Source organism: Numenius arquata, chromosome 19 (assembly GCF_964106895.1).
Source record: "Numenius arquata chromosome 19, bNumArq3.hap1.1, whole genome shotgun sequence".
Taxonomy (NCBI): domain Eukaryota; kingdom Metazoa; phylum Chordata; class Aves; order Charadriiformes; family Scolopacidae; genus Numenius; species Numenius arquata.
In genome coordinates, this window is record NC_133594.1 from 1,288,929 (window position 1) to 1,310,751 (window position 21,823).

The 21,823-nt window shown below is 56.9% G+C and overlaps 2 protein-coding genes across 2 annotated transcripts; one reads left to right on the forward strand and one right to left on the reverse strand.

The window, feature by feature from the left end:
• Positions 1 to 761: 761 nt before the first annotated feature.
• BSPRY (B-box and SPRY domain containing) lies at positions 762 to 10,961 on the reverse strand. The gene is made up of 6 exons (XM_074161278.1): positions 10,911 to 10,961; positions 9,653 to 9,751; positions 8,873 to 9,103; positions 7,018 to 7,043; positions 5,702 to 5,826; positions 762 to 1,288 (listed from the first exon to the last, which is right to left on the reverse strand). Exons 1-6 carry the CDS (start codon positions 10,959 to 10,961, stop codon positions 762 to 764), a joined length of 1,059 nt encoding a protein of 352 aa, XP_074017379.1.
• Positions 10,962 to 13,939: 2,978 nt separating this feature from the next.
• WDR31 (WD repeat domain 31) lies at positions 13,940 to 21,405 on the forward strand. Its single transcript, XM_074161385.1, has 9 exons — positions 13,940 to 13,995; positions 15,193 to 15,322; positions 15,767 to 15,841; positions 16,800 to 16,944; positions 17,029 to 17,129; positions 18,028 to 18,095; positions 18,549 to 18,690; positions 19,761 to 19,923; positions 21,245 to 21,405. Exons 1-9 carry the CDS (start codon positions 13,949 to 13,951, stop codon positions 21,403 to 21,405), a joined length of 1,032 nt encoding a protein of 343 aa, XP_074017486.1. The 5' UTR covers positions 13,940 to 13,948.
• Positions 21,406 to 21,823: the final 418 nt, after the last annotated feature.

Consider the following 21,823-nt stretch of genomic DNA (forward strand, 5'->3'; position numbering starts at 1 on the left):
CCTCCATGGGCCGCAGCCCCCCAGGGGTGCCCCTGCCCTGCTGTGGGTCCTCAAGAGGTGACAGCCCCCCCCAGTGTCCCTTGGCCTGGCACGGGGTGGCTCCTCCCAAGTGTGTGTCTCCAGCTGTGTCCCAGTGATGTTCCCTTCCATGTGGCTCCTCCAAACAAATCTTTTAATATTTCTCCTGTGTTCTAAAACCCACTGCCAGGCTGGAAAGCTACCATTAGAATCATAGAATGCTTAGAGTTGGAAGGGAACTTAAAGATCGAGTTCCAACCTGGGCAGGGACACCTCCCACCAGACCAGGTTGCTCCAAGCCCCCTCCAACCTGGTCTTGAACCCCTCCAGGGATGGGGCAGCCACAGCTTCTCTGGGCAACCTGGGCCAGGGTCTCACCACCCTCACAGTGAAGAAGTTCTTCCCCAGATCTCATCTAAATCTCCCCTCTTTAAAACCATTACCCCTCATCCTATGGCTCCACTCCCTGATGAAGAGTCCCTTGGTGGGAGAGGAATTCAATGGTTCACCCAAAAGCAGCCGGCAGAGCCTGGTGTCACCCTGAGCCCTCGCCCGGGCACAGGGGGAGAGGAAGCTGCCATAAACCACGTGAAGAACAGACATAGTTTGAAGGCAGGTCTCATCTGAACACCACTGTACACAAGCCACTAGCTCCGTCTGGGCTTCTTTCCCCCGTGTACAGTGTATGTACAGTCATTGTGTATACAATCGTACATTCACCCCCAGCGAGCGTAACGCCTGGCTCACTGGCCCAGTGAGATGCCCTCGTGTGCCACAGCAAAGACGGGGTAGAGGGGCTCCGTGAAGGTCTCCCGGTGGGAGAAGAGGATGGCGCAGGAATCGGGGTCGTAGAAGAGCACCTCCCCTCCCGCAAAGTCCACCAGCACCCCGATCTGGGCCGGGGCGCGCAGCAGCTCCACCGCCCACAGCCGCCCGCCGTGCAGGAACCGGAACTCCTTGTCGTAGCGAGAGAAGACCCAGGAGGCGGTGTTGAAGCCCAGCCGGGCTTCGCTGCCCGAGCCCTTGCGCGGCAGGGAGCTGTAGCAGACCCCCAGCTTGTAGGCACAGCTCTTCTCCACCCTGACCTTCCAGGCGCAGACCCCCGAGTGGAAAGCCGCGGTAGCCAAAGCGTTGGGCCAGTGGTCAAAGCGCTGGGGGCAGTCCAAGTCCACCTTTGCTTTCTTGGGGCTGAAGGTCAGGGTTTTCTTGTCTTCTGACAGGCTGAGGTGGGGGCTGAGGGTTTTCTCATCGATGTGAATCTCCTGTGAGCCTGCAAGAAAAGCCACATGTTGAGCACCGGCTCGGTGGCCCCTGCCTGAACTGCCTGAAGAAGTCACGGCCATCAGAGACCCAGTCTGCACCCCCGGGGTGACACGGTGTCAGGCTCCCACAGAACCAGAATCACAGAATGACATGGGGTTGGAAGGGACCTCTGGAGATCATCCAGTCCAACCCCCTGCCAGAGCAGGTCCACCCAGAGCAGGTCCCACAGGAACGTGTCCAGGTGGGTTTTGAATGTCTCCAGAGAAGGAGACTCCACCACCTCTCTGGGCAGCCTCTTCCAGGGCTCTGCCACCCTCACAGCAAAGAAGGGTGGTGTGAACATCCTCCTCATGTTTAGGTGGAACTTCCTATGCTCCAGTTTGTGCCCGTTCCCTCTTGTCCTGTCACTGGGCACCACTGAAAAAAGACTGGCCCCACAGCCTCCCCCCTCAAGCCAGGGCCAGAACAAGGCAGAGACTCCTCAAAGCCCAGGTTTCACCTCTCCAGCCTTGCACTAGAAATCCTGCAGAGTCAGAGAAGATGCTGCTCATCTTACTCTGACCCTGGCCCAAATCCCCCACAAAACACAACTCAGCAGGTTCGGTTCACCTCACTTTTGGGAGAGACCCAAATCCCACCCTCCCTGCAGGTGACTTCTCCTCCCTGTCCCTTCCCACCCCCACTGCGGGTGACTTCTCCCCGGGCCAGGGCAAGCCAAGGGCCTGCACAAGGACAGCAGGGCCATTTGCAGAAAACCTGCAAAGCCGGTAATACCAGAATGAGGAGGAACAGAGGAATGGAGAGGGCTGGGCAGGGGAAATCCCTTTCCCCTGTCACTTATCCCCCTTAAGTCACTTATCAACCCACCTTGAGTGCTTTTGGGGCAGGTGGAGCTTTTTGGAGGTGGCAGCAGGCACTGGAGATGAGCACAGCCATGACTCAACTTGGTTTTGCCCTGAATTATGAGGCTGCCCCTGTGCCACAGCACAAACCCAGCGAGCAGGGGGGAGAGCGGGGCTGGACGGAGGATGGTTGTACCCGCTGAGGGTCTGCTCCACGTCAGAGGGCTGACAGCACCCACACAGTGGGTGACAGACCCTCAGCAGGTCCCAGACCAGGTGTGAGAGCTGAACAACCACACAAGTGTTTCCCTCACTCTGTAAATTCTCTAAGCAAAGAGAAGCTGATGCCCAGCTGACTCACCTGCTCCCGGGGAGATGAGTATCTGCCCACGGGTGCCCCTCCTTGCCCTGCCTTCCCCCACCCTCTCATTTTAGGTCTTAAACCGCCACGGGAACAAGGCTAGGGCAGGTGAGTCACTTGCTCTCCCAGCCCCACCACCAGCAAGAGGCTTCTCACCAAGTGGCTTCTACCATATCACGTTATTTCCCAACCAGCCTCCGCTCGGCATCCAGCACGTGGCAGGATGAGGCCCTTAAAGAATCAAACCATCACGCTGCAACCTGGATGGGGTCGTCCCAGAGCCCGACCTGCCCCAGCCCCTACGGACCCAGGTCAGCATCCCTCCAACCACTGTGGGTCGAGGGGTTTCCTGGGGCTGTGCCCACCCTCGTGCTCGTGGGCAGGAAACACAAACCAAGGCTGAATTACCGGTTTCTACAAGGTAGAAGCACCACGCAGACTCACACGTTAGGTGGAAGCTATTGCGGGCACCGGCGAGCAGAAAGAGGAGCTGAAGACAGCATCCCCTTCCAGCTGGAGCAGACACCCGCATTCGTTTGATGATTTATTTCATCGAGCAGCCGCCAACCGCTCCGCAGCGCGCCTGCCCACCACACTGTACCCTCCGAAGGTCTCCTCAGCTGTATTTCCCCACACCGCCTGTTTGTAGGTTGACTTTCCAGGAAGACAGACGCTGCTATGAATTCATAGAAAATGGAGCAACACGAGACCTTTATCTTCCTCTGACAGCAGAAAGGCACTAAACCTCGTATCATGCACCACACGTAACCTAGGTAGGGCGTTGCATTCTGGTGTTCATGTTCAGGGGTCATCTGCACGAGGAAATACCACCCCAACGACAGCCGTGGGGCTTCGTTGTGAAATTATGGCGAGGGGAGGACCTGAGGGAGGGGAAATGCTGCCAGAGTAACAGCAGAGTAACTCAGATCAGCAAACTTTCCCGTTTTGTCATGATCAAATCTGCCCCCTGATATTCCCATATAGTCTGATGAACAATTCCACTGGGAATTCATCTCACCCCAAAATCTATTTTCTCTGTGCACAGTGCCCACCGGACTGGCCTTGCCACTTTAGAGGGAGGAGGGATGCTGAGTATGCTAACACAGTTAACATCTCCACTGAGTCCGTATGTATTAGCTGTAGCACATTCTACTACTTTTAAAAAACTAAGTTTCCATTTCAAAACTCATACATCTGAAATGAAAATCCTCAAACCTTGATTTAGACACCAAGGTGGAATATCCAGACCCAGCCTGGTCCCTGGGGCAGAAGGTCACCGTGGAGCAGCCCAAGGTCTCAGCCAGCTGGGACAACCTCAGTCTGTGTCACCCCTGCAGAGGGTCCTCCATCAGGTCTCCCACGAGCATTGTCGCTTACCTGCCCCCCAGCAGGACTAACATGGGGGGCCATGAACCCAGATCCCTCCCAGAACGGTGCCAGAAGATTTACATCATTTCTTGGTTTCAGGAAGAAGCTGCCAACCCCAAACCTAAGTGATACAGAAGCCAGGATGCCAAGTGAAGGCATCAGAGGAATCATGTTTATGTTTGAGACTGAAATCCACTCCCAGGTTCTTTTGCCTGCTGGTTTCCAAAGTTTTTAAGAGGCTGCAGGGCAAACTGTCAAGGCTAGGAATTTACTCTTTTCAAGCAAATCAACAAGTCTGTCACCTGTTCAACGGCCTTTGGGAGGTGGGACCACCAAGTGAAACGTAACAGTCCAGCGTCTTAATGAAAGTTAGGACCATAGGACCCCTGCAGTTAATATTAAATCGCTCAGGCTGGGTCCTGGGTGGACTATGGACCAGTGAGATAAACAAGGATACGGCAGGCATCCGCAGCATGCAATAATGTCAAATGTAACCACAAAAAAAACCCCAAACCCACAAACCAGGGTGTAATAATAGCACCAGCAGACTCACTCCTAGGATTGAATGCCGTAGAGTCATTATATTTGACAAGGATGCTATTGGGAAAGGAATCCATAAAAACCCGCCGTCGCAACAAAGAGAATTAGGGAAAGGTTTCCCGCATGGCTTGACAGCTCTGAATTTCTGCTGAGAACCTGCTCATCTTTGCCAACGTACACCTGCAGGAGTCTGCACGGCTGCCAGCACTCAGAGACTCAAAACAGAGGGAAATTAATCACAAAGGGAGACCAACAGCAGACTTTGCAGTAGAAGAAACAAATGACGGTGCTGTCCAGTGCCCACAGATTCTCGAGCTTATACTGGAAAACACAAGAGTAATAACAGCCAGAAGCGCGTACCTTGGGGAGGGACCTGGAAACAGGGAAAATCTGTGAACTGCTCATCAGCATCAAGAGCAAGATGAGCAAAAACCAAAGGTCAATGCGAAAGCTTTGGGAAGATGACCCCAGGGATTGTTCACGAGGTGGCACACGGGACAAACGTTTTCCGATTGCATTGCCACCTTTGAGCAACAAAAAATACATTTGGAATGCTCTAACGATGGCCTGGAAGCGAGAGTAAAAGCAAACATTTCACAATCAGCTATTCAAGCAGATCACAGCCAGAAGAACAGCGTCTCTCCCTGCTCAACAGAGCCAACACCAACCTGGTAAAACCATACCCAGAGCAAGTCAGTGGCCTGAGAAACGCCTGCGATGGAACCTCAGCCATTCAGCAAGAGCTGAACCAGATCACAAGCACCTCCAACAAACCACCAGCTCGTGCACAGCCACAATCTCAGCTTATCATCAGAAAGCTCCTGCGTTTACTCACTTCTCATTCCACACGTCAGAGCGTCTCACAGACGCCACATGGGTGAGTTCACCAAAAAACTCACCAGCAGGAGAACGCTAAACGCAATAAAGAGAAGTTTCTGTGGCAGAGATTCCTACGGCAGCATCAGCTTCACTGCTGTCTGCAAGTGATCCAAGAAACCAGGAGAGATTAATCAACAGAGCTGATAAAAGTCTTTTCAGACCCCTGTTCTCCTCTTGGCCGCAACCAGATCCTTCGAGCCCCCGTCCCCCTCCCAAGCCTCCTACAGCCGCTGCTGCCCCCCTGGCTGGGGGCTCCAGGCAACCAGCAGGGGCTGGGACAGCAGAGCAGGGCAGGATGCCCATGTCCTGGGCAGGATGTTTTGACATGGCATCAGGATTTTTCGACATGGCATCAGGATGTTTCTTTGGGCATGACATGAATGAGTTTGCAGGAATGCCCAGAGAGTGTGGGACCGAGGGAGACACCAACCTGCGACGCAGCAGAGAACAGCAGAGGCCCACAGTCGATCCAGCAGTGGACTCTGAACACAGCTCTGATTAAAATTTAACTTCGGGGATTCCTGTGGCTCTAAGATTCCCTCCGCCACCTCTGTCCTAGGAAAGGAAAACAACAGTTATTTCAAAATACAATGACTTATTGACCAGTGCTGGGAGGTGTTTAAGATCACCAGGAAGTAGGAAAGAAATACGAGCTGGGGCAGCTGCAAGAGAAACTTGTTGCAGCGAAACCACACCGGGGGTTTCTGGACAAACTCTCCTCCCTCCTCCCAAGCGATACTTTCGGTTGGGTTCAATTACAGTCCCTTCTGAAAGGACCTCAGTGTTTCAAAACACAATCCCAGCAGCCTGAGTCAACAAGCTCCTCACTCAGCAAACATAGATTAAAGGCGTCTGAGAGCGGCCATCGAGGCACAAGAGGAGCACAATGGACAGGCTGCAGTGAGAGAACCAGATTTCCCTCTGTATGGACAAAGCGGGATAACGGCAGGAGAGCAAGCCGGGACAGGGGTTTCATACAGCAGGGCAAGGAGACTGGGGGTCTGCTGGGTTCCTGTGGCCTGCAGTACACATGAACTCCTGGCTGTAAGTGAAGGCTCTGGCACTGGCTGTTGGTGATATGCTGTGGATGATTTCTCACTCTCTACAGGCAGGGTCCAGGCAAAAATACTCCTGAAAATCCCCGGGGCTGGCTGGCACCCCTGCAGCAGCCACAGAAATAAATGCATCAAAATGCAGCCACCAAGCTGCCTTCTCAAGGAAGGACAGCCCAGCGTTACTGGCGATGGCTGTCAGAAATGCTGACACCCACACTTGGTTCTCCTCTCCCTGCAAGCAGGGAAGGAGGCAGCGAGTGCGGAGCTTGGGCACGGCACGGGAGCTTGGGCACACTGCCCCCAGGCACGGAGCACGCTGGCTTCCCAGGAGGACAATCTACCCCCTGCCAAGAGGCCAGGGACAGGCTGGTTCCATCTCTCTCCAACTAAAGGAGTTGGAGAAGGTCTCCCCTGAGCAAGGGCCAGCGCATTCCGCAGTGCGTCCGGGGAGACTGCACATGGAGCATTTCCAGGTGCCGGGATGCTCTGTCTTGAGCTGGAGCACAGCACGCGAAGCGGAGACGAGAGGCCACGCTGGCACCTCTGTGCTTGGTCCTTGTCCTCAACAAAAGCAGCACGAGGGAGGAGAGAGGGGGTGTCACCTGCTGCCTGAGCCATGGCCAGTGGGAGCCACAGGGGTGCAGGCAAGCGTGGAGCAGGGGTGAGGGAGCAGAAGCAGCCAGGTACTGACCTCTCGAAGATCTCGTGTTCTGCATGCTGGGGACAAGGAGAGAAAGAGTCACCAGGGCTGAAATCCCCACACATGAAATCCCAAACACAGGATGGGGCACAGCAAACCCAGGACCTGGAGGGCACTGTCCTCCTGACCCAGAGAATGACAGAATGGTTTGGGTTGGAAGGGACCTTAAAGACCATCCAGTGTCACCCCCCGCCCCGGGCAGGGACACCTCCCACCAGATCAGGTTGCCCAAAGCCCCCTCCAACCTGTCCTTGAACCCCTCCAGGGATGGGGCAGCCACAGCTTCTCTGGGCAAACCACTCCTCACCCCAGTGCGGGGCCTGGGGAGCAGGGCGAGTGTCCAACACCTATTTTCTTCAGCTGCAGCACCTTCCACTCCCTGACTCAGAAAATGAGTGGGAATGGCTGAGGGCGATACATCTTCCACATCTAGCTAGGGGTAATGTCTCCTGCAGCAGTGGGACTGGGTGGCTGGGTGACAAATAGCTGGAGAAGGGCATGGGAGCACCCAGACAGAGCCTGCCACCGCTCTGCTGCGTGTGCAAGCAGGGTGAGAGCAGAAGACCACAAGCACAGCCAGATTGTCTGCCATAAGGGAGCACATGGGAGAGCTGAGGCAGGTGGACAGTCTCAGACCCACAAAGACCCAGCTCTGGCCCCATACCCACTGGTAGACACCAGCCTGTCTCATCTGGGAGCTCCCACTGCTGCACCCTGCCTTGCCCAGAGTGTGAAGACCCCAGCCCCAAGGTCCCCCATCACCCCCAGCCCCCTGGGACATGCTGCAAGAACACCCTGTGCTGGCAGCAAACAACCCCCAGAGCTTTCAACAGGGGGTGAAGCTGCAGAGGACCTAAGCCAGGAGTCAGATAACCTCGTCACCAGCCCCACTTCTCTCTGTACCCCCTGGCAATGGTGCGTTCTCACAGCACAGCCCAATTAGCAAAGTGGTAGGAAAATATGGAAAATATTTGATCCCTGCTCAGATCTGAGCTGCAGGGTGCTCCACGTGCCCTTCACCTTCCTGTGACGGGACATGTATCCACTCCCAAGACACACAAACACCAACGATCCCAGGTGGAGAACGTACGATCCCTATTTCCCCTCCACTACGTGGCGAAAGGACAAATTGAGGGTCTCGCTGTTTTCTGCCACCGGCGTCTGATGGACCTCGCTATCCAACCTCTGCTCTCCAGCGAGGCCACAGCCTGGCCAGCTGAGATGCCAGGGCAGGACAGGAGCTGTGATTCCCACCAAAGGAACAGCCATTCTGTCCGGGGGATCAGTTCTGGTTTCCAAGCAGAACTGCTGCCCCCTCTTCACAAGGTTCTTGTGCCAGCAGCGGCTGAGCGTGAGGAAGAGGAGGTGCGATGCCCACCTGCTTGCGCCTAGGAGAGGAATCACTTGGGTAAATATCCCAAACAGAAGTACGCCAAACAGGGCAGACTTTCAAGAAGAGCTGCACATGATCCCAAGGGTCATGTTTTGATTCAAACTAGACAGAACACTAGAAAACTGGTGGCCCAGTTGACTGCTGGAACAGAAGGTCTGTCCCGAGCTGGCAGCTTGAAGCCAAGAGGTTGGAGACCCAAGACCTGGAGACCTCACTGCAAGCAAAAGCAGAATCAGACAGAACAGATGCTCAAGGAACCACCGAGAAACCACGGGGGCTTGTCAAGATCAGGTGAAAGAGATTTCTCAAGCTAGACCTGTCCAACTCTGCCTCCTTGCTGTCAGTGCAGCAAGCTGCTGGACACCTAATTAAGTCCTGTAATATCCATGATAAAAAGTCTGGGTCACTTCTGGGCTGACCGGCCTGTCCCTGGGTACAAGGAGCAGTACTCACCACCAGGTCCTGGTCATCCGTGTTGGTGATCATGTCCACCAGGTAGGTTCGCAGGGCAGCCAGCTTCTGCAGAGCCTCAGTCCAGTGGACCTGCTGGGTGAGGATGCTCTGGTGCGCCCGCTCATCCTCCGCCTGCACCTCCTCCAGCAGCCGCTGCTCCTCATTCTTACAGGCGTTCCCCACGAAATCCAGCCTCTGGATCACCAGCTCCCGTGCCACGTTGGCCGCGTTCTGCCAGAGCAAGGAGAGAAGAGAAACATCAGCCCCACCTCAACCCCCACAAGAGCACCCACCACCTCTCCATGGGCTCAGCGGTGAAGATTACTCTGCTAATTGAGCCCACGCCGCGCTAATCACCATGATGCAAGCAGAGGTAAATGGGGTAACCAGTCCCAAACCTGCCTCCTGGCCTCACCCTGGTACCCAGGTGACAACCGGCAAGGGACCAGAGTCCCATCCCTCAGCACGTCTTCTTGGATTCGCTATTAGTGAGAAACAACCCCTGTGAGAACTGTCTTTTGTCCTCAGTGGCAGCGAAGCACAAATAAAATCAGGAACTGGTAAGACACTGGTCCTGGTGGGACCTTTGATGGCTGCGCGCTAACACCAAGAAATTTATGGACTGTGTACATTTTTTAGGCAGACGAAGTACACCATGGCACTCCTCCTGCACCAGCCGTGGAGTGGGAGGGGAACAACCCCTGCACCCCAACCAGCCCCCCGGGAGCCCACAGGGCCGGGCCCGCTCCACGCGACGCCAGGGACAGGGCAGGGACTCACCAGGACGGCCTGGTCCTTGGCGGGCAGCACCTGGTCCACGTGCCGGGCGATGGCCGCGCTCTGCAGCTGGAGCCGCTCGCACCGGTCCACGATCTTGTTCTGGAATGCACACGGGGGTGATGGCGGCCCCCCCTGTTCAGATGGGCCCCCCACCTGGCCCCCACCCAGCCCCACGCCTCCAGGGTCCTCAGGCACCATCCCATAGAAAGCCCTCCTCACCATGGGGGACCCCTCATATAGCCCCACAGCCTGCCAGGAGCCCCACAGAGAGCCCCCCCTCTCCATGGAGGACCCCTCACATGGTCCCACACAGCCCCACAGCCTGCCAGGAGCCCCACAGAGAGCCCCCCCTCTCCATGGAGGACCCCTCACATGGTCCCACACAGCCCCACAGCCTGACAGGAGTCCCACAGAGAACCCACCTACCCACAGGGGATCCCTCATATGGCCCCAGAGCCTGCCAGAAACCCCATAGAAGCCCCTTCCCCACAGGGGACCCCTCATGTGGCCCCACACCCTGCCAGGAGCCCCATAAAGAGCCTCCCCCTTACCACGGGGGACCTGTCACAAGGCCCTGTGCCCCACCAGGGACCCCCACAGCCCCACACCCTGCCAGCAGCCCCACAGCCAGCCCCCATCCCCACGGGGGACCCCTTGCATGGGCTCCACAACCCACCAGGAGACCCACAGAGAACCCACAGCCCCACGGGGGACCCCACACCCTACCAGGAGACCCACAGAGAACCCACCTCCCCACACATAGCCCCACACCCCATCCGCGACCCCCACATCCCACCAGGGACCGCATACAGCCCCATACCGTGCCAGCAGCCCCACAGCCAGCCCCCATCCCCACGGGGGACCCCTTGCGTGGGCTCCACACCCCATCAGGAGACCCACAGAGAACCCACCTCCCCACGAAAGAACCCACCTCCCCACACGACCCCACACCCCGCCAGGAGACCCACAGAGAACCCACCTCCCCACACGACCCCACACGACCCCACACCCTGCCAGGAGACCCACAAAGAACCCACCTCCCCACACGACCCCACACCCCGCCAGGAGACCCACAGAGAACCCACCTCCCCACGAGAGAACCCACCTGCCCACACGACCCCAGGCACAGCCCCACGCCCCACGGGAACACCCCGGACGAGCCCGGACCCAGGCGCGGCCCCTCTCCCCGGGTCCCCCCTCCCACCGCGGGCAGCCCCGGACCCCCCTCGGTCCCGGTCCCGGTCCCGTCCCGGCTCACCCGCAGCTCGGCCGCCCGCTGGGCCACCGGCCCCCCGCCCCGCTGGGCCATGCTGCGCCCCGGCACCTGCCGCGGGGGCGGCGGGGCCCCGCCCGCACCGACCGCCCCGCCCCGGGACAGGCCGGGCGACGGGCGGGACGCGACGGGACGGGACGGGACGGCGGGGACCGGCCCCGGTGAGTGCGCGGCGGGGCGGCCCCCCACGGCGGGTGCCCGGGGCTGGGGCTGCCCCCAGAGCCTCGCAGCCCCCGCTGTAGGGACCCGTATTGGCCCCGTCGCCTTCCCGGGGGCGGCCCCACAGCCTTCTATGGGGCTGCCCCAGCTACAGGGACCTGGTCCGCACACACCAGGCTGCCCCACATCCTACTTGTGGGGCTCCCCCCCTTACGGCACCCGGGGTGCACCCCTTTACCACCCACAGGGACACCCCCGGCTATAGGGACCTGCATCATTGCCGTGGGGTCACTCCCAGCTATAGGGACCTTCCCAGGGGTTGCCCCAGCTATAGGGACCTGGACTGCACCCATAGTGCACCTGCCACATGCTGCTTGTGGGGCTCCCCCCATCTCCAGGCACCCGGGATGCACCCGTTTCCCATCCATGGGGCCACCCCTGGCTATAGGGACCTGCATGGTTGCCGTGGGGCCACCCCTGGCTATAGGGACCTGTGTTGTCCCCATACCCTTCCCAGGAGCTACCCCACCTATAGGGACCTGGACTATACCCATAGTGCACCCACCAGGCTGCCCCACATCCTACTTGTGGGGGTCCCCCCCATATGGGACCCGGGATGCCCCCATTTACTACCCACAGGGATACCCCCAGCTATAGGGACCTGCATCGTTGCCATGGGGTCATCCCCAGCTATAGGGACCTGTATCACTGCCGTGGGGCCACCCCTGACTACAGGGACCTGCATCGTTGCCTTGGGGCCACCCCCAGCTATAGGGACTCAGGGCTGCCCCTGTCCCCTCCCCACAGATGGTGTGACACCCCTCTTCTAAGGGACGTTTAACACCTCGTGAAAACGGGGAGAGGGCTCTGCTGTGATTTCTGTGCCCGCTGCTGTGGGTATCGTCAGCTCCTTATTCCACGGTACGGGTTTCCCTGCAGCGCCTGAACAGGCTTGGGCAGCACAGCAGGTTAGTTTTTAAAAACAATCTAGTAAAAAAACATTTTTTGATTTCTGTTCAGCCCTGCGTTTGCGGGGAAGGGAGGACGGGAGAGCCTCCAACCTGAAATTCAGTCTCTGGAGGTGTAACTTTGCGGGGAGGAGTTGCTGCAGGCCCCCTGTTTTATCAGAGAGCTTTGTGATGGACCAGGTTCCTGATAAACGTGTGTAGGGAAGCCTGCAGATAGCGAACCCCTAGATGAACGTCCTGACCGAGCAACTACTGTCCTTGGTCAGGATTCAGAAAAATCCACTCTTTTTGTGCAGTGGGCAAGAGGCGGGAGAACAGGGACAGCAAATACACCTCCCGCTTTCCTTGCAGCCTCCGCCGGCAGCAGCAGCTCCCTGCCTTGGTCCCGCGGGGTTTGATGTGCAGGTGGGGACGGTCACACGTGCACATTAACCACATGAGAGGGGAGACTTAACTGCTGGCTGGGAAACAGAGTAATCATCGTTAATTAAAAAATCAGAATTTACATCTTAGCTTTTTCCTAGAATCCTGTTTTGCAGGGGAAACAACTTCCCGGGTTCTCCCATTCTCAAAGAAAAACCGCGTGCGTTCCTACTGTACTGAAACAATTCTGATTGAAAGAGGGAAATTGCTGAATTGTCGCTGCCCCTCAGCTCTGAGGTTTATCGTTCTTCGCGTCTTTCAAACCTGCAAATTCATGGGTAGAACAGGTGGAGATTAACTGGGTATTACTAATTGCTAATTACAAAGGCTGTCAGGGTAAAATTAGAAAGGGAATGTTTTGTAGAAACCCAACGCCTCTTGCTTGGAGCTTCCAGTGTTTGGTTTTCAAGGTTTTGTGGGCAGAACCTTAAAGCACATTTTTAATTTGCTGGGTCGAGCGGGTGGGTTTTTTTCTGATTTTTATTAACAACACACTCCTGACGCAGGAGACGGGAACGCTGAGGCACAGACTAAATCCAATTAGTATGTCTTGAGCTCAGACGAAGCCAATTACTGTAGGTGGTAATTCACTGTCACTGAGACTGGTTTCTGCTGGGTCTGTGACCCGGGGGGATACGGGTGAGAGACACTGCCTTGGCCCGAGCCCAGCTCCAACGGAGGCTCCTCCACCTGGACGGGGGCTGCTGCGGGGACGGGCGGTCGTGGTGCCACTTGTGAGGGATGCCCTGGGACGGGGCAGGCTGGTCTCAGCCTGGACAGCAAGTATTTTTTTTGCTGAAGGCATCTGGCTTAGCAAGATGGTCTTGTCTAGCCCGGACCTGGGGTATGGACATAGAAGCTGCTGTTCCCAAGGTGTTCCTCAGCCCATGGAAAGACCACATCGAGCTTTACATTAAGCCAGGCTGGTCCAGTGAAGTTCAGGCTGCCTGTGACTGCAGTTCTCCTGGTCTGAAGATCCGGTCCCACGCACTGGTCGAGCTTCAGACTGAAAGTGTTTGCCAGTCTAGAGGTTGGGATCTCCGGGAAATATGGAAGTGAAGTTCAGATACTGGAGTAAGAGGAGGTGTGAGGCGCTAGAAGAATTACAGGCAGCAGCTCCATCTCTGTCGTGGATGGATGGATGGATGGATGGATGGATGTCTTTACAGCTCAGCTGTAAGGTCCCAGTAACCTCAGCTCTGAAGCTGCCTCTGCTCTAAGCAAAAGGTTTGACTGGGGGCCTCCAGATGTCCCGTCCTCTGGGGTTTTTCCTCTTATTCTAAATGAAGTTTAGAGGTAGATGACATTATCAGCACTTTGTCCCATACGTGTAACAAGCAGAAACCTCTCTGTATTCCCAGTAACGCCGTGTCTCCTCACCCCCAGGTCCTGTCCCAGCAGCAGGTGTCTGAGATGCTGGTTTGATGCTCAGCGCTGCCGGTCACAGCAGGAGCCGGGCTCCTCGGCCGGGCGATGGGGAAGCAGCAGAGTAAACTCAGCTCCCACACCGCCAAGTACAGGTAAGGCAGCCCCAGATGATCAAGCTTTAAGTTAACAAACCAGTTATGAGAACGACTAGAGAACAGCAAACGAACAGAGAATATGGCAAGCACGTGGTTTTAGTTTCGTTATTGAACATATGAGTCAGATTTTCATTTTTGAGCAGTCCAAAGACTGCTCAGCTTCTTTGGGGGCCTGAAATCCCAAACACAGCTTGCAGGAGGGGCCGAGCTTGTAATAAGCGTGGTTGGTGGTCTCGCTCTGTGGTGGCAGAGCTCTGATGGCTGACGGCCCCAGGGGCAGCCGTTTGCCCCAGATATCCAAACTGCTCCATTGCCTCAAACTGCTCCACTGTCATCAGCCTTCCTCAGCAAGGTGAAGTAATTCGGTATCTGGCAAGAAGGTGGGCAGTCTCTGCCCAGGGACCAGCCGTGCGTGCAGGGTGGCCACAGGGGGAACTCAACGTGCTTGGCAAGGCTGGTGTCGGAGCAAAGGAGAGCAGTAGAGACGAGAGGTGTTAGTTGGAGAGGAGGCTGGTAAGATCACAACGCAGCTTTCTTCGCACCAGCACGGAGTGAGTAAAACACCTAAGTTCAGGCTGAGAGAGTTGGGGGGGTTCAGCCTGGAGAAGAGAAGGCTCCGGGGAGACCTTAGAGCCCCTTCCTGTCCCTAAAGGGGCTCCAGGAAACCTGGGGAGGGACTCTGGATCAGGGAGGGGAGCCATGGGATGAGGGGTAACAGTTTTAAATTGAAAGAGGGGAGATTGAGATGAGATGTGGGGAAGAAACTCTTTGCTGTGAGGGTGGTGAGAGCCTGGCCCAGGTTGCCCAGAGAAGCTGTGGCTGCCCCATCCCTGGAGGGGTTCAAGGCTAGGTTGGACGGGGCTTGGAGCAACCTGGTGTGGTGGGAGGTGTCCCTGCCCAGGGCAGGGGGTGGCACTGGATGGTCTTTAAGGTCCCTTCCAACCCAAACCATTCTGTGATTCTATGATTCTCAGTATTTAGCAACTCTAGAGGTGGAATAGGTCCCCTCCGCCCCACCTAGTCCAGGAGGGATTTGTCAATTCACAGCTTCTCTTCAGCTTCCTATAGGCAGATGTTGTCCTTCTCCAGCCCAGCTAGTGGTGCCCCCTCCCAGACCTTGGTCTCAGAGGGGAATGTCACCCTGACTTTGCCTTAAACCACCCTGAAGCTCCTGTCGCTGTCTCTCTGCTGCAGGGCGAATGGCTCCGTGGAAGAGACGGGACCCACTCGAGCCTGTCGGCGGCACGACCCCGTGCACACCGACGGTGTCACCACTGTGGCTGCTCTCACACCAGACCTCTGCCTGTCGGGGGGAAGGGATAAGGTGAGGTACCCCCCTGCCACAGGGCACAAAGCACTGTCATAGGCAGGAAAATGTGTTGACAGAGAGAAAAATGAGGTGATGTGGTTTGAATGTGAGCTTTAAACATCTCTGTGAATAGTAGCAACTTTGTCAGTTCCTGAATTTAGAAAGAAAAGATGAGCTTAGAGTGAGGGCACACACTGAAGCACATTGAGTCAAATTTTAGAACCTTCTCCAGAGCTCAGATCACATCAAATGCCCTCACCCAGGCTCGGAATCGCTGGACTGGCCCTTCTCTTATGTTACCTGGCAATGGATGGGCTCTACAGACAGTTGTGTTTGCCACAGGAGCTTGAGACTAGAATAATCTGTTCCCTTTTCAAGCTCGGACTGTGCACGGGTCTCGGTGTAGTGTAACCAAGAGCGTCCATGGTCCTCTGCTGAGTGCCTCTCCCTCCCCTGCAGAGCGTGGCCGTTTGCAGCTGGAGATCCGGGGCTGAGCTGCGGCGGTTCATCGGCCACCAGCGGGAGGTCACCAAGGTGAGCGCTGGGGTCTCCGGTCGAAAACCGGGGAACTGGGAATGATGGAAGGAGAGACCAGGGTATCGGAACACGTTAGGTTTTTCCCAAGGTCCCAACTGATATTTTCCTGTCTGGGGAAGCAGCACAGAGGGGTTACCTCCAGACCAAACAGGGCTCCAGGAGGCTTGGACATATGCCTGTCTTCACTTCCAAGAGACCGTGTAGCAATAACTCAGCATGAATTACTAAGTCAAGTTTTTAATTCAGAGGCGCCATTCACTTTTCTCCAGGTCTCACTCCACTAGACTTGTCGTTATGCTACAAATCAGCCAGGCCTGGGAACAGCGGGGCTTTAATTTTCCTTCTGGCATCCTGATTACAAAGCCAAAGCGCTACTTGGAGACCAAACACGGGAAACATGAGCAAAGATACATGTGTGCACGGCGTGGCCAGTGGACCTCCAGCTGGGGACAGTTCCAGTGGGTCTGGGTCTCATGTGCTGTGGGGTATTGGAGGGATGAAAGGGGCTTTGTTCATCCCAGTGCTCAAAGCGACCATGCGCTGGGCTCATTGGGGGTTTTAAGGAAGTTTTTCCCATTAAATTAATGGTTTCTGAGAACAGAGTCCACCACAAACACCCACCCACCATCCAGCTCCCTGGTTGTGTGAGAACGTGGGTCCTGCTGGCAGGTGGCACACCCTCACTACCCGATGTCCCCCATGGCATGGTCATAGTCGGGGCAGCAGCAATGGCACTGGGGCTGGTGGCTCCCCCAGCCCTGCTTGGAGGGGGTGGTTGCCTGTGGCCAGGGTCCGGCAGAGCAGAAGGAAGCAGGAGTCTCAGTGTGGGCACCAAGCAATAGGCACGGGCACATCCACCATGGCCAAACCCGAGCTTGAAGGCCAGGCTCTCCCTGGTCACGGTTCTCCTCTGGGTGAGGAGGTGAAACAGCTTCTCCTGTCTCGTCCTTGGCAGGTCACCTCTGCCCTTGACTCAAACAGAATCTTCAGCGCATCCCGGGACAAGACGGTGATGATGTGGGAGCTTCACGGGGCTCTGGGGCCGAGACAACGCTTCCCAGGACACGACCTTGTTGTTACTGGGCTGGCTGTGAGCCCGGGTGAGGAACAACGCGCTCCTCTTTCCCAGGGATTCCTCAGCAACTCTTCTTGACTCCTTTTTTGACGTTACCTTGTGGTTGCAGATGCCTCCCGGCTGTGCACCGGCTCACGGGACAACACCGTCTGCAAGTGGGACATAGAGACCGGAGAGTGTCTGGGCAGAACCGCCATCTCCAGGAATCTGGTAGGAGATGCCGGTTCCTTGCGTCCCATGGCGGCACCTCGCTGCCTACTCAGTTGTTTGGCACATGAGACCATGTAGAGTGAATTTGCCCTGAGCCTGGCGCTGCAAAAGCCCTTGGGCCACTGCACAGGTCACCTCTGCACCCGGGGAGCCCAAAGCTTGAGGCTGGTTACTCCCATCTCCAGGTGATGACAAATCCAGGAGCACAAAGATACCAAGAGACATACGGTGATTTATTAATGCTCTAACTCAGAGCTGTTGGGCGGCACGTCGTGCAGTGGGGGCTGCATTCCCTTTGGTACCAGCCCAGCAGTGGAGCTGCTGTGGGAGCCGCCATCTCTTCTCCCAAGTCACAGGCGATGGGACAAGAGGCAATGGCCTCAAGTTGCACCAGAGGAGGTTTAGGATGGATATTAGGAAAAATTTTTAGACTGAAAGGGTTGTCAAGCCTTGGAACAGGCTGCCCAGGGCAGTGGTGGAGTCCCCATCCCTGGAGGTGTTTAAAAGCTGGGCAGACGTGGTGCTGAGGGACATGGGTTAGTGGTGGTTTGGGCAGTGCTGGGTTGAGGGTTGGACTCAGTGATCTGAAAGGTCCCTTCCAGCCCGGGCAATTCTGTGATTCTGGTGCCCATGGTAGCCCTGTTCCTACGGCTCTGGGTCCTTTTGGGCTGTTGGCACCTCCCTGCCTGCAAAGAACCCCCAATAACTGCACTGGGATCAAACCCTGTAGGGGAGCATCTTTGGTGGGAAGCAGAAAAACTCTTCATCCAACATTTCCTGCTCATTACCCAGCAGGAGGAGGGAGAGGACGGGAGCTCGGTGGCTCTGTATCTATGGTTGGACACCAGCCTGGGCTGCACGCCGAGGTGGGTTTCTGCTCATCCTTTCCTCTCCGCAGGTCACACATCTGTGCTGGGTTCCTGGGGAGCCTTACGTCATCCAGACCTCAGAGGATAAAACCATCAGGTAAATCGTACACGTGGCCACAGAAAAGGGAGTTACAGCCTGGGGCACCTGGGGATTATGGCAGATGCTGGTGCACAAGGGGCTGTTTCTTTGGTTGTGTGTCACAACCACCTGGTCTCCTGTACCCTGCCGGGGGGGCTGGAAGCCACCTTCCAGCTCACATTGGTTTTGGAGCGTGGTCTCTTGCCAGGGGAGGACAGTACGTGGACACCGGTGGCTATAAGCAGCGCTGGGGGGTGACTGCGGGTAAAAAGGAGAATTTATTAAAAAAAGAAAGCTCAGCCCATCTGCTCTGGCTGGAGATTGATCCAGGACAGATGAATGCAGGGATGGGAGCTTGGCGTGCTGGGAGGAGGGATGGGGACTCCCCTGAGGGACGGTGCGTGTGGGAGGGCACCAGGGGAGGCCCATCCTGGCACCAGAGTCCTCCCTCCCCACTCCTGTCCCTTGCAGGGTCTGGGACAGCCGGGAGCTGCGGGTGGCCCACACGTTCCCAGCCAAGCGGCACATTCAGACGAGCTGCGACGTGAGCCAGGACGGGCGGCTCTGCCTCAGCACCAGCAGCGGCTGCGCTGGGGAGGGCGGCGAGGCCACCGTGAGTCCGACAGGCAGCAAGTCCTGCCCTTTCTGGTATTTTTTTCTCCAATGTCCACAGCATACAGCGGAGGGAAGCAGATCAGTGCTCCAAGGATCTGCTTGCTCCCACTGTGTTGACCTTTTGCTGGTGCCACCAGCTGGGGCCAAAGCTTAACGTCCTCCTGCCTGTCCCTTTGGTGAGTCTCCTGCTCAGAGAATCACAGAATGATACGGGGTTGGAAGGGACCTCTGGAGATCATCCAGTCCAACCCCCTGCCAGGATGGCGTCCAGGCAGGTTTTGAATGTCTCCAGAGAGACTCCACCACCTCTCTGGGCAGCCTCTTCCAGGGCTCTGCCACCCTCACAGGAAAGAAATTCCTCCTCATGTTTAGATGGAACTTCTTATACTCAAGTTTGTGCCCATTTGCTCTTGTGCTGTCACTGGGCACCACTGAAAAAAAACTGGCCCCATCCTCCTGACACCCACCCTTTAAGTATTTATAGGCGTTGATCAGGTCCCCCTTCAGTCTTCTCTTCTCCAGACTAAACAGACCCAAGTCCCTCAGCCTTTCCTCATCAGAGAGATGTTCTAGTCCCCTCATCATCTTGGTAGCCCTTTGCTGGACCCTATCTAAGCAGAAATTCTTCCCAATTAAAGCTCTGGGGTTTTGTGCCAGTAGCAGCATCGAGGATGTTCTTGCAGAAGGCCTGTAAGGGACCCCTTGCTCGAGGTGTTTCCAAACCAGAGGTTCAGTCCTGCAGGTTCTCAGCTCTGTGTGTGAGCATCAGATAGAAGGGACCGTCCCACCCCAGGGGGAGCAGGGCTGAGGTTGGGATCAGGCTGGAGACGGGTCTCTGTCCGCACAGCCTGAGCCCACCAGTGTTAACGGATGCAGGCACACGCTGGAACAGACAGCAACGGTGGAAATCCATCGGGGTTTGAAATCCTCCAGGACTGTGAGCATGAGCAGGGGACAAAGGCAGTAGATGTTGTACTCGGAGGACTGGCCAGGAGCTCTTTATCCAAAACCATCTGGCGAGCGATGGTCACAGAGCCCGAGCTCTCAGCGCTGCCCGTTTCCTTGCAGCTATGGGACCTGCGCCAGACACGGGAGCGAGTGCGGGAGTACAGAGGGCATTTCCAGACCACCACCTCCTGCCTCTTCCTTCCACGGGGCTCAGCGTTCACCCCCAGCGTCGCCACGGCCTCGTACGACAGCACGGTGAAGGTCTGGGAGCAGGACACTGGAGGTAGGGGAGGGTCCTGCCCACGCCATGAGCCTCACCCTGGGATAACGAAATGCTTCCTTCAGTTCTGTCTCCAGTGGTGATGGGCAAGATGAAACCTGGAATCTCTGGGTTTTACTCTAATCCAGCAGCAGGGCAGGGTGGTGCCCAGGTGGCCAAGAAGGTCAGCAGCATCCTGGCCTGTGTCAGGAACAATCCCCCTGTTCTGGGCACTGGTGAGGCCCCACCTCGAGGGCTGCGTCCAGTCTGGACCCTCCACAACAGGAAAGACATTGAGGGGCTGGAGCGGGTCCAGAGAAGGGCAACGGAGCTGGTGAGGGGTCTGGAGCACAAGTCTTGTGAGGAGAGGCTGAGGGAGCTGGGGGTTTCAGGCTGGAGAAAAGGAGGCTGAGGGGAGACCTTCTCGCTCTCTACAACTCCCTGAAAGGAGGGTGCAGCCGGGGGGGGGTCGGTCTCTTCTCCCAAGGAACAGGCGATGGGACAAGAGGAAATGGCCTCAAGTGGCATTTTTAGAAACACAGAATGGTTTGGGTTGGAAGGGACCTTAAAGCCCATCCAGTCCCACCCCCTGCCCTGGGCAGGGACACCTCCCACCACACCAGGTTGCTCCAAGCCCCCTCCAACCTGGCCTTGAACCCCTCCAGGGATGGGGCAGCCACAGCTTCTCTGGGCAACCTGGGCCAGGCTCTCACCACCCTCACAGCAAAGAAGTTCTCCCCCAGATCTCAGCTCATCTCCCCTCTTTCAATTTAAAACTGTTACCCCTCATCCCATGGCTCCCCTCCCTGATCCAGAGTCCCTCCCCAGGTTTCCTGGAGCCCCTTTAGGGACTGGAAGGGGCTCTAAGGTCTCCGCGGAGCCTTCTCTTCTCCAGGCTGAACCCCCCCAACTCTCTCAGCCTGCCCCCACAGCAGAGGGGCTCCAGCCCTCCCACCATCTCCGTAGCCTCCTCTGGCCCCACTCCAACAGGTCCATGTCCTTCCTGTGCTGAGGACTGGACACAGCTTTGGATGCTGTTGCTTTCACAGCCATCAGCCTTGATTCAGGAAGGGTGTAAGTCACTGTCTGTCTGTCCATCCCCGCTTCCTCTCCAGAGAGGGGTCAGAGCCCAACCTCAGCCTGGCGTTAGCTGGGCAACATGGATCCCCATGGGGCTCACGGGGGTGGAGGGTCCCTCTTCCAGAGGGCAGCCCCTGATTCCTTTGGACACCAGGATGTGGGACAGGGAGGGGAGCAGCTCACCTTCCTCGGGCAGAGCCAGGAGGTTGGTCTGGTCCCATCTCATCTCCGCAGACCAAGTGACATCTCCCTTCCCTCCCCCCAGCCTGCCTGGCCACCCTGTGCCTGGAGGGTGCTGGCCCGCTGGCCTCGCTGGCCGCCTGCGACAGCTCCACGCTGCTCTGCGCCAGCGTGAACTCGGGAATCCACGTGCTGCGGCTGAGGGAGCAGGCGGCCGCAGCGCTGGAGGAGGTGGCAGTGCTCTGACGGCAAGAACCTTTCCGAGACGCGAGTCCCCAAGAGCTCCCCCTGACTGCAAACAGCAGGAGACCTTGTGCCTGTGGAGCAGCGAGGTGTCACCGGCGGGGCAGGGGGACTTAGGGTTTCAGTTTGTGGGCGGTGGGAAGGCGCTAGAGCCATCTAGAAAAAAAGCCAAATCACGGATGTGTTCAGGCCAAGTTCTCACTCCCAGAGCCAGCCTTGGATTTTCTGTCCAAAACCTCCACGTGGTGGGGCCGAGGAGGAGCTGAGCTGCGAGGAGAACACTCCGACAGAAACCCTGCCCTGGGATTTGTACCCCAGGAACAGCACGAGTGTAAATGTAGAACATCCACTGGTGTCTGAGATTTCGTCCTGTGGCAGCGAGAAACACGGGAGCCCGCTGGGCAACTGCTGGGCCAGGACT